We start from the raw sequence: 16111 nt of genomic DNA, 5'->3' as shown, positions 1-16111 counted from the left end.
CACTCAAGTTCATAAGAATCTCTAAAGGATACAAGAAAATTTGGCCAAGTATCAGTAACTCTGTGGCAAAATGCTTTTTCCTTCATTCCTGGTGCCATTCTTCAGTAGAGGAATGAACAGAATGAGTCAGGATCAGACGATTTAATAAGCAGCTAATAAGGCAATACAGTTTTCTCATTATTAAAATAGTCAGTACCAATTACAAAATAAAACCAAAACATGAACGAGATGTTTACAATAGCTTGTCATTAGTCTTATCTTAGACACTGGAACCAAAACTTATAGGATTCTCTGCAGAAGCAAAATACTCTAGTCTATGTGCTCTCACGTATGGAGAGACTCAACCCATGGATGTAATTCAGGTATGATGAGCAGAACAAACAATTGTAAATCATCTATGCTGCAATCACAGCTGCTTGCAAAAGCCTACGGCAAAAGCTTTTATTGTCGTTTCACTTTTGCGTACTTCCTCAAAAAGCAGAGTGCTTTCTGTGTGAAGCAAGTTCAAACTGGAGAATTGAAGTGATGATGGAAAAGATGAACATCAACTGATTATTCTTTATAGACATATCATTTTTAAAGGGGTCTGTACTTTAGATGTGATGTTCTCATTTCTAAACATAGCTGATGTCCTAGGAGGTGTCAGACCAACTACTAATAGATCTCAGTAACTTGTCAAGAATGAGAATGAGCCTCTTTTGAAGGCACACACACATTGCTAGGAGAGATGGTTACTAGCCTCACATTTAGCTTTGCCAGTTAGTTCACATTTTCTTGTTTTAATTTGCCTTCATGTTAATGGAAACCAAATTATTCCTTCTTGGTTTGCTTTCCAGGTTCTATGAGGAGGAAGGAAAGCCCTATATGCCAAATCTTTTTGGCAAGTTTTACACAGTAGCACACCTTGGACACTACTTGAAAGAAAAACTAATAGAAAATAGCAGTTTAGAAGCATTGTAGGTTTTAAAACTTTTATTTTTTTTGTTTGTACTCCTCAGGTTTTCAGCCTGATTTCATTTGCTCCCCAATAAATATATTGTCTGAATTCTTATCCTTGTAATTTTAGAAATCCAGCTAAAATTGAGTGTCTTTTGCCATTTTGATCTATTTATCCCAATTAAACTTTTTTGCTGTATAAAATCTAGAAGTCAGAAATTGAATACAGAATCTAGTAATAGACTTTTGTACTAGGGGAAAAAAATAAAGATGCATTAAAAAAACTGGTGACAAATACACTGATAAACAACTGAATACTTAATGTAGACAACATTGGATTTATCCTGCGTGGCAAAATCTATGTAAAGCAAAAAAAAAAAAATTTTTTTTGTTTTGGAGGAATTTCTGCACAATTCAACCTTCATGCTCATAGGAAGCTCATGTGCAATGTTAGAATTTTGGACCCTGATCCTTCAATTTTTGCATTCCAGGAAGAATAGTTTCTATTGCACAAACTCTCATTTGTAAACTGCTCAAAGACAGAAGTAAAATCAGGAGACATTACATACTTGACAAACAATATCATGTATGTGCTTCTTTCAAATAGCAGCCCAAGACCCTGTAGCCTGCCACAAAGCTTAATATTTTCTTTATTGAGAGACAGCTGTAGCAAAAACTCTCTGCTCCTGATTCTATGGAGCCAAAGATCGGCTAATAAAAAAAAGCTTTGAATACAGAATGGAGAAAAAAAAAAAACAACCTTTTACTTATTTGAAAAACATTCTTCACAGTGAAAGGAATCAGATTGCCTGGAGGTCATTCATTTGACAGCCTTTCATGTTCTACCACACTGGAGGTCGCTTAAACCTTTAAGAGACTTCTTTCAAATTTATTTATTTTATATTACATTCCCAAGAATGGAATATTGAAAATTAATTCCAAGAGATGCCTGCCAAGGCAGAAACACTGTATTATCTAGCTCTTAAATCAGCACTTGTAATGTACAGAAATGTCTAGAGAGGTGGGCTTTCTATCTAGTTTTACAGGTGGAAATACAATATACAATATCTATCATATGATATATATGATTATCTATCTAAATACCCAGATAATATCATAGCAAGAGCCTGGAAAGAGCAATGTCTTTTCTGGTCATTTTCAGGTGCCAGTCTCAGCCAAAATAAGTGATCTCTGTCTGATTCTTCCAAGATGGTTATGTTGACTCTGAGCAGTGCTCCAGGTGGGGCTGTGTTCCAAATCCTCTGAGGTTAACTGGTTTCAAAAGGTGGCAGTCACAGGCCAAGAGAACAGACTGCCACAGACAGCAAGGGGCTCAAGCCACATCTTGCAGTTTTCCAACAAGTCACAGATTTGAAAGCAAATAACTTCTACATTCAATTTGCAGATCAAATTTTTGTCTCATCAACGTGCTCTTCTTCCAACTGGCAGCAAATGAATAGGCATTATAAGTTTATAAGCTGACCTTAGACCCAGCTGTAAGAATGCTAAGATTTCTTTTGACACTAAAGTTTGATACTCAAGTATCAAGTAGAAGAATATGAACTGCACGGCCTTGCTTCTTTGTCGGCTTCTGTACAAACCTCTTGTGCCTTCTGTATGGCACCTGAACAATCAGCCAAGAGCTACAAGTCTCTGCATGGCAGAGCATGCCAGCTCTTCTGTGGATTTAGGCCAACTCATTTAAAAAGCACTTTGCATGCATTGTTAAGAAAACCAGGAAATCCCACTTCTTCTGTGGTGGTTACAGAGAGTTCACAGAAGATAATGACCATTCTGCTTAAGCAGGTGAATAATCCCCGGCAAACAGAGTCCCTAACATGATACTTTAAGAATGCTTCCTAGTTTCAAAGCACAATTATTTGTGTTTTACTTTTGACAGCACACTTTCAGCTATGCACTTCTGTTGAAAGCTGCTTTTCTCCATCACATGGTTCATTGTAAGAGAAGTCAAAGCTCCTCTTGCACAATCTGATTGTACAGTCTCAAACCAAGGGCCCATTGAGTGTTTGCCTGCAAGATTCTCTGACAGTGCTTTGAGTTTCATGGAAAGAAAAACCTAAAAGTAAGATCAGTAGGGAGTACAGTATTTAGTGCGATATTGCCACTCGCAAATTACTTAATATTTTTCATGCCCATGAGTCCATGAAGTTTGAAATCTACAGATCAAATAGGCTGAGATCTCAGGGGGTTCCTTGTTTTAATTAGAATTAACTAGGAAAATTAATTTGAATACATAATTTTCTAATTAACATGTAATCTAGTTAATAAAAAATTAAACTCATTGGTTAGCTTACATGCTATTCTAGTATGCTTATCATATTTACCTGGGGGGGAAAAAAAAATTATGTCAACACAAAGCACGAAACTAAAAAGAAAGTTAAAAGTAGAAGGGGGAAAAAAAAGTACCAACAAATTGATTATGTAAAATTGTACTGTGTTTACACACTGAAAAAATTCCATTAATGTACTTCAATTAATTCAATTAAGGTACTGAAAGCAAGAGTTTCATTTTCCTGGTCAGTAATTCTAGGTCTAATTTAGAAATTTTTTTTCTGATACTAACAAAATTACTGCCTTACAAAATAAATAGACAATAAAAAACGATAAATAAAAAACATTTCTTTCATGCTTTAGAAAGACAATGCAAACTCTTCAGGAGCAGCTCTAGATTTAGTCAGATTAGAATTTAGGTATTAATTCAATAGCATAGTAGTAGACCTTGCAGGTGGTCAATGATGCAATAATTAACTTCTGAAGATCATGAACCTCAGATCACAACACATTTATTCACTAACACTGCTATGTCTAAGGAAAATATATATGTACAGGATTTGGTCAGTGTTTCAGATGGTTAAATTTTAAGGTACATAGATACTTTTCCCTTCAGGTATGCAGCTGGATGTCTTGGAATCCTGGGCCATTATAGATTTATGTTGCGCCCAAATTATTTGAGAGACCAGGAAATGCCTTTTAAAAGGCTACAGACAGGCATTCAAACCAAAACAATTGTTTATCCTTGGATTGCAATTAGCAGCATGCTAAAGAATACCACGATCTCAAAACATTCTCAGTTTTGTCAGGACAGTAGCTGCAGACTGGAGATGAATAACTGCTGTAGCTCCAGAAACACAAGTCACTGAGTCTTGTGAAGCCTTAACTGTTTTGGCTAGAAAGGATGTGAACCGAGCTGTTTGAGACAGAAGAGCCCCCTGAGTTATCAAAAATCAGCTTTGTAGTAAGAGTATGAAATCTTGTAATATATTACCAGTTACAATTGTTCAACAGCTTATGAATGCAGTGAAAGTTTAAAATTTTTCATATAAGTCTTTCTCTTTGGACATCCAGTGAGTAGCTGTACTGGGTTTGCCTAGGATTGAAGTAAATTTCTTCAGAGCAGCTTGTAGGGGAGACATGTTTTAGTTTTGTGATGGAAAGAGTGTCGATAACACAGTGATACTTCAGTTATTGCTGAGCAGTGACTACACAGAGTCAAGGCCTTTTCTGCTTCTCACATGGCTCTGCCAACACATAGGCTGGGGGTGCACAAGAAAGGACCAGAGGGGACTCAGTCCAGACACCTGAACCCAAATAACCAGAGTTTCCTTTCCAAATGTTGTCATGCTGTGCAATGAAAGCTGGGAGAAGAAAAAGGAAGACATTCAGAATGATGACATTTGTCTCCCCAAGTCACCATTGCATATGATGGAGCCCTGCTTTCATGGAGATGGCTGCACATCTGCCTGTCTTTGGGAAGTAGTGAATGAATTCTTTTTCTTGCTTTGTTGTTTACCTATTAAGCTATCTTCATCTCAACCCACACATTTTTGCATTTTTACCCAGATTCCTGCCCTAATCCTGCTAGGGAGGAGCAAGCAAGCAGAGTGGGTCAGAGCTGCCAGATGGGGTTAAACCATGACACTTCAAACTAATAATATTTTTAAAGACAGTCCAGTTTCTCATAAATTATGCAGAATTAGCCACAAAACAGGTACACCTAATCAAAAGATGCAAAATCAGGGCTAGTATCCCCAATGTATTTTGTCCAAAATGTTCACCCTGTTTCAAGTCTCCAGCAGAACCTGGTTATAACCTCCAAGCCACATTCAACCTGACTGTAGCTCATGCATAGCCAAAAACAAGGATAAGCACCTACATACAAATGTAACCAACTTTTACAGTTATACAGCAACCCCTTCTCTCAAATAAAGCATGTTGTAGCGTATGTTGCAAGTCAAAGATGTACCACTGGGCTACCCCCTCGGACCACAAACAGGAGAGCAGGAGTACTGAGTGAGAGAATGGGTGAGCACCCAACACCTCTCAAACAATATCACAACTGAAAACCTGCAAAGAGCATAAAGGCATATCTAGTGCATTTGTCAAATAGTTTCACAGTCTCTATTTTTAAGAATAGTTCTCAAGCACTTCTCAAGCTTGATGTATTACTATGTATTTATATAATCCTCAATGGGTTTCTTTTCTGCAGGCTTGTTCACTGATTCCATATAAATATAAATTTTTAGTGCCCATTAAAACTTACATTAACCAACATGAGAGGCTCAGCACAACGCTAAAAGCTTCAAGTTCAATTACCATGCTCTTATCCACAAGACATTAGTTCTTACCATTGCCAACCTTCAGCCTACCTCACCAACCCAAAACACCAAAAAATTAATCTGGTCAGTCTATATTCTCTAAAACACCGGACCTAAAGAACACATGCTGGCAGTGCATAAAACCTCAATCACAAGCCATGGCTGAAACCTTATCCCAGGCAAATGGGAACTGAAGAATGAACTAGCAATGCCATTATTTTTTTCTGCTCTTATTGTCCCATCCTTTAATCTTAATAACAAACATCAGGCAATCCTAGGCATTGGTGAAGCAGCCTGCTACTCACTGCAATCAAACAGCCACACAGCTAAAAAATTATTTCTTACAGCCAGTGCAGGCTTCAACCTGTCTCTGCTGGTCCTTAAGGACACACCAGTAGTAAATATTAGTTACTGAACTCTTTCAAAAGAACTTCAGCACTGCTCTGACCTTCCCCTATATACATAAGTGACGTCTGTCTGTGCCACAATCACCCCTAAATCACTTGCCTCTCTTGGCACCAACCATTAACTCCTCACTTTTGTCCCTAATAGCCCAAACCCTAATTGAGATAGATGCCGATGGTTTAAGATTAATTTAGAAGATTGGGCTTGATGGCATAGAGCTTCATCAAATTAATTTAAAAGCATTTTAATTCATTGCCCATTCTTACTATCCAGAATCTCTTTCAGTTCCCCCAAAGACATCAATTCCTATTCACCATAGCTGTTGAAACCTGGGAAAGATCAGATTCTCAGTAGCTTCTAATGGCGCAATTAAGAAAAACTAAGGGAGCAGTTCTTTTGAGCTCTTCAGCATCTGCCTAACTCCTGAGGGAACTACTATCTAATTAGAAAGCAATAATGAAGAGAGACCCAGCAGAGTATCCTGCAGAGACCCAAGGGAAGTCTGGCTAGCAAGTCCAGTGGAATTTTCCTGCCTTCTCTCCATATGCTTCTGAGGTCCCACTCCAACAAAGCAATAGATCCACCCATAATCCTGATTGATTTTCCACAATGCAGATGAACTGTCCTCACTGTTCTAAACACTTGTGTGGGGAAAAAAATAAAAATTAATAATAATAATAATAAAGCCTGATCTCACTAGAAATTAAAAGTGATTTTAAGGTGATCAAAATATATTGCACAGATGTTTGTACATATTACTCAGAGGATTTCTGCATTAATTTTATCCACAACAGATGAAATTATAACACTAATTTTTTGGTAAGCACTGACAGCTTTCAGCATTTTTTTTTTATAAATTGTTTAAAGAAAAATTAGCATTTTTCTTTTTTATATTACTTATATTTCTATTTAGTATTTTGATCATTAGAGACTCATAAAAACAAGTCACTTACTATTAGAAAGATAGTGTTAGTTAAAAGAGAGTATTTTTAATATTTTTTGCCCTTGTAACCACAAACTTTGTTCTAAAATAAACCAGAAAAATCTATCTTCCAATTACAACAGAATACTAAACTTACAAGGCAACATTTTCTCAGGCAGGCTGCAAATACCCATTTCTCTTTCAAATTACATAGTTACATTACTTAGGTTTTCATAGATTTACACAAAATTTTTATAGCAATTGTCTCTGTTTCATACTGAACAAGCTCGGTAACAGAATGAACACAGATATCAAATAAAATCAGAGAATATTCTGAGTTGGATTCCACTAGGATCATCTAAGTCCAACTCCTGACCCCGCACAGGGCACCCTAAGAGTTATTCCATGAGCCCAGGAATGTTGTCCAAGTGCTTCTTGAGCTCTGTCAGGCTTGGTGCTGTGACCACTTCCCTGGGGAGCCTGTTCCAGTGCCCAAACACCTTCTGGGGGAAATCTCTCCTGCCACAATTTCACGCCATTCCCTCAGGTCCTGTCATGGGTCACCAGACAGGAGACCAGTGCCTGCCCCTCCTCTTCCCCTTGAAAGGAAGGCTGCAGTGAGCTCTCCTCCCCAGTCTCCTCCACACTGAACATACCAAGTGACCTCAGCCACTCCTCAAACAACTTCACTTCACAGCTGGCCCCCCACAGTGTTGTATTCATATTCAACTTGCCACAGGCCAGGATTCCCAGATCCCTTTCTGAGGTGCTGCTTCCAGCATCTCATTCTCCACACATTTGTAGTGTATATATATATATACAGTCTGTCCATATATCCAGGGTTGCCCATCCCAGATGCAGAATCTGGCACTTGGTTAAATTTCATGTGGTTGTGATTGCCCATCTCTCTAATGTGCTGAGGTCTCTCTGTCTTTGAGCTTCTCACAATTTTATGTCATCTGTGAACTTGCTGAGTGTCCCCTCCAGTCCTGAGTCCAAGCCATTTATGAAGATGTTGAATAGCACAGGGTCACTGATGGAGTCCTGTGGAACCCCTCTAGTGACAGGTGACCAGTCTGATGTTAACTCATTCACTATCACCCTTCACACCCAAGACATGAGTCACCCATCCATGATGTGTTTATCCAGCTGTGAGCTGGGACATTTTATCCAGAAGGATACTGTAAGTGATAGTATCAAAAGCTTTACTGAAACCCAAATATCTAAGTAGTAATTATTATATCTACAATGAACACAGCTGCAATCTTACAGTGTGTGTATAAGACTGACTTCTAATTTCCACAACTCATTAAAAAAAGACTTGGTAAATTGCCTTTGATAAAACATTTATAATCATTACCAACACTCGCCTAGTAATAGGAGAAAATCATTACCTGAGGAAACGCAGAGCACGCTGTTGAACACAGGATTTACCAAACAAAATGAGGAATGAATCATAGGCTTACACAGTACAGCTGTTTCACCACGTTCAGCAGTTTTTCTCAACAATTATAAAGAGCATCAGTACTATTCATTTTATCCCGGAGCAGCTCCTGCAGAACCAGCTCAGTACTCTTCTGATTGTTCTTGACAATGACATAAATTAAGCCTTATATCAGAAAACTGATTTTTCTCTGCATTTGGGTCAGAAACAGTACTTTCTAGTAAATGAATGATGTTTGTATCTTGTTCAAGATTACATCTACATTACATCTATACCATAATACAGACATTCCTCATTACACAGCATCCTTCCATATTCAAATAAAGAAATAACATGTCCATCTGTCTGCTATCAATTGCATTCCCACTGTTCTGACATCACAAATCTTACAACAAAGGGGAAAGCAGTCTAGAAACATTGTGGAAAATTGAAAAATTACATATAGCCTCCATTCTGCATAAATCATCACAGCCTGTGGTTCTAACTTTTGATCAATAAGCCTAATCCAAAGAAAAAGCTCCCTATAAGCGTTACCAACTGTTGATCAAAACTTGAACTGCCTGGGTGCTTGTTGTCTCCCACAGAAATTCTGTACTTTTATAGCAGTGATCTGCATAGCAGATAGTGCACACAAGGAAAAGAAATACTAGAGCTTGAGCAGTGTGTGAATATAAGTGATAAAGGAATAAATACATGTACGTGGAAAGGGTGCACTCAAAAACTTTACACTGGTTGGGTAGCAATAAAAAAAGGTTTGGAGACCATTGGTATTCAGCATAACTGAAGAAGAGAAAAATCTATTTCAATGCTTCAAACCTTTCAAAGGGACTAAGAATGCTAAAATATCTTTCTGATACTGAGTTTGGCATATAAATTCCAATCCATCTGGGAAACAAGGGCAAGAGAGAAGAAAGGCTATTCAAGATGATAGAAGTGTTTTCAGTCCCTCTATGTTCAGTTCCCAACCACCAACAATTTCCACTGAGTTCTATAACACCTGTTTTCATACAGGTCTTTGATGAGAGTGTACTAAGATGCATGTGGGTTTTCAGAAGGATGAAGTTCTTACTAATAAGATCAACTCACTTAAAACTGACAGAGCAAAACAATATGACTAAAAGCATACTAAGTGCTGAAATAATTTTTTCAGCTATTTTATAGCACTATTCTCTACAGTTTCAGGAGTAAGTGGGTCTACTTTTTCAGTAAAATTTTTGTTTCATGACAAAAAGTTAGGTACACACAAATTTAATAAATTGTCAAGAGCCTTCCTCAATTTAAATTAATTTCTACAGCTCAACAGATGCCAAAGGAAAATCTTTCCTGACAATTTAGTCAAGGCTTATCAGGTCATTTGCTGAACTTGGAAAGACATGCATTGACCTAAACCAACATTTTTTCATCCAGTCATCCAAAAGACCTTGGTAAAATTTCAGAATGACAAAAAAATATTTAGAATAGGGGCAGCTCTGTATCACAGTGGTTCATCACATGATAAACTCAAAAGACATGCTACAGTTAAAAGGCTTAATGGAAAAAACCCCATACAAATTATTTATTCCGTGATTTCATGGCTCTGCATTGCAATCAGGTTATTGTAACATGTTACTAGACTATAGAAGAACCAAAAATCACTAAGCCATCACTAGGACATCTTCAAAGTACTCCACCTTATGCAAAACAACTTTGCTTTCCCCAACAGCTAAAAAACAAAAATGTCCCTGATAGCTTAAATTTCATTAGAAAAATGTTGATAAACTGTTTGAAGCAATAAATATGATGGACATGGCTGTGGCCAAAACAACAGAGTTACTAAGCAAAGGGTACAGTGGAGAGAAGGAACTAGATACTGGCAGCCTACAACAGAAAAGTTAGCAAGATGGGAATCAGGGTGTGAAATTCAAAATAGAAACATGAAAATATGAAATAGGAAACCACTGTGTAGTAAAGGCTGTGTAACTAGACATGAAATAAGAACCAAGGGGCATTTGAGATTGATTTCAGGAGAGAAATAGGTGGTACAACTAAAGCCTTCACTTATGGCAGGAAAAAAAACCAACCAACCAACCAACAAACAAAAAGAAAGAAACAAAGGCCATAAGCATATACATGACATACCTTTTTCATTTGAATCCTAACAGAGTCATGCATTCAGGCTTACATTAGGAGGAGAAAGCTGCTAACACCATAGAAACAGAACTCACAAGTCAAAATAGTGACAGTGAATGTCAATGCTCTCTATTTGTTTGTCTTTCCAGGAAGAAATAGACATTTATGAAGAAATATACAAATTCACACTAAACGCCCAGCAAGTAGCAAATCATTTAAAAATAACTTAAGAGATGCTACTTACACATAAATATTTAAGAAATTAATAGGGAAGAATTCTTTTTTTTAATCATACTTGCTTTCCTCAGATTCTTTATAATGTAAAGCAAACCGTCCAGATATTGGCAATTGTCATTACCTTCTGTAAGTGAAACTGATGTGGTATAAAGTTCGAACAAACAACCAGAACCCCAAAAACAAGCAAACCCCAGCTCGGCTTTAGAAAGCAGAAGCACCCACACGAGCAAGTGAGCTTTCTTGTTCTCGCACAAGTTGTTTGCCCGACGGGCCCGCACCGTGCCCGGCCGGTGGCACGGCGGTGCCAGGGCGGCCTGCACAGCTGCGGGACCCGGGCCGAGGCTGGAACTCGGGGCAGCCCCAGGCAGGGTCCCCAGGCGCGGGGGCTGCCATCCTCCCGCGCCCACCCGCTCTCTCCCGGGTTCTCACATTTTGGGGGAGACGCTGGAGCGGCTGGGGGGCTCCTTCCTCCTGCCCGCCTTGGAGGCCATGCCCGCGTCCGCCGCGTTGCCGGGAGACGCCGCGGGAGGCCGCAGGGCCGGGCCCGCCCCAGCCCGGACACGGCCGCGCCGCCCGCTCCGCGCTCCAGCGGCCGAAGGAGCGGCGTGAGACGCCTTCGCTTGGCTTCGAGGATAACAGATTCCTGCGGCAGCTCCGTGATCTGGCCAAAGAACGTAGTAGTTTGTCTGCTTACCGGCAATAAGCACAGCAGCTGTCCGTCACAGCTAAGGTGAGACGGACAGGGCTGGCAACACCATCAGCCCCTTTCACTTACATTTCTTACCAGTCTTAACTCTACACACTTTCATCTTCAGTCCTTATTCTCATACAACTCTGAACTCAAATCATTTTCTTCCTTTTCCTTATACAACCTTGACTCTTTTTCTCATAAGCCTATTAATTCTGTACAACTCTGTCTCCTTATCTTACAGAACTCTTTTGTTAGTTCTGACTCTATTTATCTTATTAGCAGCTTGTACTGAGTCCTTTACCTATGAACAGTCTCACACAGCTTTGGTTCCTTCTTTCAATCTGCATGGCTGGCTGACCCCAAGCTATCCCTTTACTGGCCACATAACCCTGGACTGCGCCTCATACAACATCTTCTTACCTTATCTGGCCCTTGGCTCCTCTCAGCACACCCAGCAGCTTTCTGATCCCTCTGCATCTCCACCTGCAAGTGCCTCTGACTCTTGGGCAGCTGGCCTGCTCCTTTATATCCTGAAAACTGACTGGGCACAGATGTTTCTTCTTCGGTAATCAGTACAGATGTGACTTGTTGGGGAAGATTCCCTCCTGCATTACCCTGGTTCTCCACAGTTGTCAACTCCGTTGAAGACAAAGGCCCTTCAGAGACACCTGAGCAAGTGAGGGAACTGGGCAATCACCACTCGTATGAAGTTTGCCCAAGAGCAGTGCTGGATTCTGCACCTGGGACAGAGCAACCCTGGATGCATAGACAGACTAGGACACAGGCTGGACAGCTGCACTGCAGGAAGGGACCTGGGGGCCTTGGCTCATGGCAACTTCAATAAGAGTCAGCTCTGCCCTGGCAGCCAAGAGAAATAGACTGCAAGTCTTAAATTAAATAGAAAATAAAAAGTGAAGCAATTAATTAATTCCTGCAATGAAGCCCATGATTACCAAAGTTAATGCCGTTCCACCAAGGTCAGACAAAATTAACATTAAGCTGCTGGTTTTGAATTCAGCAGATAGTTGACTGGAACTTAGTTTATAAGCAGACTTTTTCAGATACATTCCAGAGACTGCATTATTGCTAACAGCTCTTATTTTTAATGCCATATTTGCTGTTTCCCAGTCTGTAGTGAATGATGAAAAATCCTTGATAAAACATAATATACTTGGTTTATTCTTTTTCAAGCTAAGTCTTTTTCAAATATAAAAATTAATGAGAATCTATTTGTCAAATTGCAGAGAGCATGGCTAGATGAAAAATAGGAGGAAAAATAAGCAGATGTTGCTACATCTAGAGGCTTATTTTAGACAAATGTCAGATCTTGATTTATGCCAAGATGACAGGCAGCCAGATATACAGTCATAAATTTCAAAGTGCAGAATTCTTCCTCAGCTTGGCATTTCCTTCAGCGTTATGTCCAACAGCATCCATTTTAAATAAGGTACTTTGGGACACTTCTCACTTGAGAGCCAAGTAAACATTTCAATTTTATTTATTTCTTTTCAAAATGAACAGCTAGTCTTCTTTTCACACAATTATGCTATCAAATATTGATTAGGGCAAACAGCTAAAAAATAGCAGAGACAGAGGTGAGTTCAAACATGCGGCTACACTTCTTCAGTAGCAGCAAGGGCTGTTCACCTCCACACCTTGCTAGATGCCAATGCCAACTTGTGTGACAGGATTCAGTTAATGACCCACAATGCAGATAAAAACACCATGGAATTTACAGACTTTTTATTTCTCTGAATCCTCTTTCCAATAGTTAGTGGACAGAAAAATACTATGGAAAAAAAAAAAAAATCTATGAAACATACATGTAAGAGTAAGAGGCACTTGTGAAATTTTTCATAATAGGAAAACTTCCTTCTTGATCCCACTGCAGATGATCAACAAGGTTTGCAGCATCCCAGTAAATAAAGCTTTCATAATACATTTATGTGAAAGACAACATAAAAGTAACTAAAATTTAAGTGCCTGGGTCTGTTAACATTTTTGGGTGATAGAAGAGGAAGAACAGAAATCAGGAAAGCATATTTAAGTACAGAGCCTTTAATTCTTTGCTCTGATGAATGATAGTTACTACATAGAAAGTTCAGAATGGACCTGACCTTTTGTCATAAAATCCTACAATAAGTTTTTTTGCTAAGAGTGATAGCATTAAAATCATGTATCTAGGTGCTTTGTGAAAAAAAAGAGTTCTCAAGTTTAATATCCATCAAGTTACATCTTTTTATTTATGCAAGAAATTCATTTAGAATTCCATAACCTAACATCAATGACAAGGACAGCTTGTTTGGAAAGAGAAATTAATCTGAATTTCAAACAAGCTAGTTTTCTAACTGGCAAAGAATCTGTAAAGTCGCATCAGCTGTTTCACTGTCCTAATGTCTCAAGCCATGAAGTACATCTGACAGAAACTCCCTGAAGGAAAGAAATTGCTAGGGTAGAGGCAGCCTGACAGAAAATGTGGAATAAATGCACAAGATAATAAAACAAGTGTTAGGAACCCATTGAGATGTCAGTAAATAAATACTAATGTAGCACATACTGATTAGCAATGGTGGATGACCTTCTGATCATCATTCGTCTAAGATGCCATTCAAAACACCAGCTTCTTTGTTTTTCTCTGAAAGCATCACGTCAACAACTACAGCAAATGCAAGTCACTTGCAGGAAAGCAGCCTCTTAATCTTAAATATTTTGCATTTTTTTTATAGCAACACATAGTAGTTGAAGAGAGCAGAAAAAGCGTAACTATGAACAGCAACACTACCAAAAGCCCTCAGGGAGCTCAGACTTAAATCTCCTCTGATTTTACAGAGGGCACAAGGACTCCAGAACAAGACAAGTAAAAGTTTTTGCTTTAAGAGATGACCTGGGAGTGTGGTGGGGAGGCAAAGCAGAATATCTAGAAATAGCTGATGAGTAGGCTAAGGACACACTTATCAGAGATGCCAAGTAACAGGATTAGAACCAATGTGAGAATTTAAATGAGAAATTCCTCTTTAAAATAAGATTTAATTTTATTTTTCATTACAGTGAAGGTGGTCAAACACTGGAACAGGTTTTCCAGCAAGACTATGGAGTTTTTATCAAATTGGGCATGACCATGAACAACCTGCTCAAAGTCTGAGCAGAAGTGTAGAATTACACAGTCTTTCAAGGCCACTTCCAACTTTATCCATTCTGTGGTTCTGGGAAGTTTTCAATAAAACAAAGGTTTAAGGTCAAAATCAGCTAGAGGCTTCTTTTGGAAGCAATGCTGCATTTTCAAGCATGAGGCTGGAACACTCATGAGATGAAAGGGAAATAGAATGGACTTTGGTGGTATATTTTTGAAACTTTTTTCCCCATTTTTTTTTATCAAATGATAGGAAAATCTAGGTTCTGAAATGAATGCTTTTAACAGATAAAAAATCCCATTGCCCTTAACTTCCAAAACTCTCTTTTATCTGTTTGCTAAGTGAAAGAGTAGGTGGAAGAGATATAAGGAAGGTACAGGTCAGTGGGAAATTGTGAACAGAGGAGGACAGCATTGCACTGGCTCTTCATTAAGAGCAGGCAGTGAAGGATCAGGAAGAGTGAAGGGTGATCCAAAAAAGATCAAAAATTGTGAGTGGTGAATGGTAAGGCCTGAGAAAATGAAAACACTGCAGTATGTGATAAAGCCTGGGAAGAGCAGTCTGTGCACTGAGTTGGGAACAGTCAGTCACTGAGGTGACATAGGCCAGGGAACTGAATTTGAGCAAAACCATCCTCAGAAAAATGGACTGAAACTGCACAGGCAGCTCTACTCTGTTAACTCTTACCATGAAGCTAGGGAGTAAGTAGATTATGAAAGTTTTCTTGGGTGAACTGATGGGACAAGGTAGAGGGAAAAAAACAAAATCACAAAGAAGACAAGGTAGAGGAAAAACAAAAAAAAAATCACAGCCAGTTGCACAATAGAAAATAGTCTTTACTTAAGCACAGTACTTCACTGTCATTTCAAAAATATCTTATGTCTCATTTGATTTTTGTCAGGGACATGGTTTTTCCAACATTCCAGCCTCTTTTAAATTTGAGATAGTGCCAGAAAGGTGGAGTTCAGAGTCCTATGTTACTTTTTCCACTTTCTTATTTCCAAGTTGTTTATTTACTAGAGCACTATTTTATCACATTCTCATGCTGTAATCTCATTTTGGAGAAACATAGACCCAAAACACTCTGGTCAATATCAGCAGCTGTTCAAGTCCAATTTAAATACAGCAGTACCATCAAGTCCCATGGGACTGCTCAGGGCACTTATTTAGGTAAAAATGTGAACTGGGGACCACCACAACTTTTATCATCTCTCCACTCAAATATAGGGATAAAACAGCGTATGCTGCAAGAGCAGGCAGCAGAGGAAAAATCAAAGTAGCTCAGAGAACCCTGCAGAGTCATTGTCTTTCTTTTGTAAATTTACATTTGATGATACAGTGATGTCTTTCTATATCAAAAGCTTTCTGTGTTTAATATAGTATGAAAACCTTATCTGAAATCTGGAGTTAAATAAGATAATTGTAATTCTCTAACTACTGGAAATGTTAAAAAATTGGGATATGGACAGAGGAAGTAGTATTGCCTCTTTAAAAAATTCTAGATATTTGGCTAAAAGATACAATGAGATTGTGACAGTGGCCTGAGGAACAGAAGGGTACTTGTTCTTTCAGTTGAGAATACACAATCTTAATGCGGGGTAAACTAAAGAACTGCAGAAG

The 16111-nt window shown here is 38.7% G+C and overlaps 1 protein-coding gene across 1 annotated transcript in view; it reads right to left on the bottom strand.

Moving 5' to 3' along the window:
* The window catches only part of ADGB (androglobin), a 95215-nt gene extending 83991 nt beyond the window's left edge, over window positions 1-11224 (bottom strand). Inside the window, exon 1 of the mRNA XM_056488630.1 lies at window positions 11099-11224. Within this exon, the coding sequence (XP_056344605.1) occupies window positions 11099-11160 (62 nt within the window). The 5' untranslated portion in view covers window positions 11161-11224. The remainder of the gene's footprint in view (window positions 1-11098) is intronic.
* Window positions 11225-16111: the final 4887 nt, after the last annotated feature.

This window comes from Oenanthe melanoleuca, chromosome 3 (genome assembly GCF_029582105.1).
Source record: "Oenanthe melanoleuca isolate GR-GAL-2019-014 chromosome 3, OMel1.0, whole genome shotgun sequence".
In the NCBI taxonomy this organism is placed as follows: domain Eukaryota; kingdom Metazoa; phylum Chordata; class Aves; order Passeriformes; family Muscicapidae; genus Oenanthe; species Oenanthe melanoleuca.
Note: the sequence above shows the minus strand (reverse complement) of the source record. Positions and strands in the feature narration are given on the sequence as shown.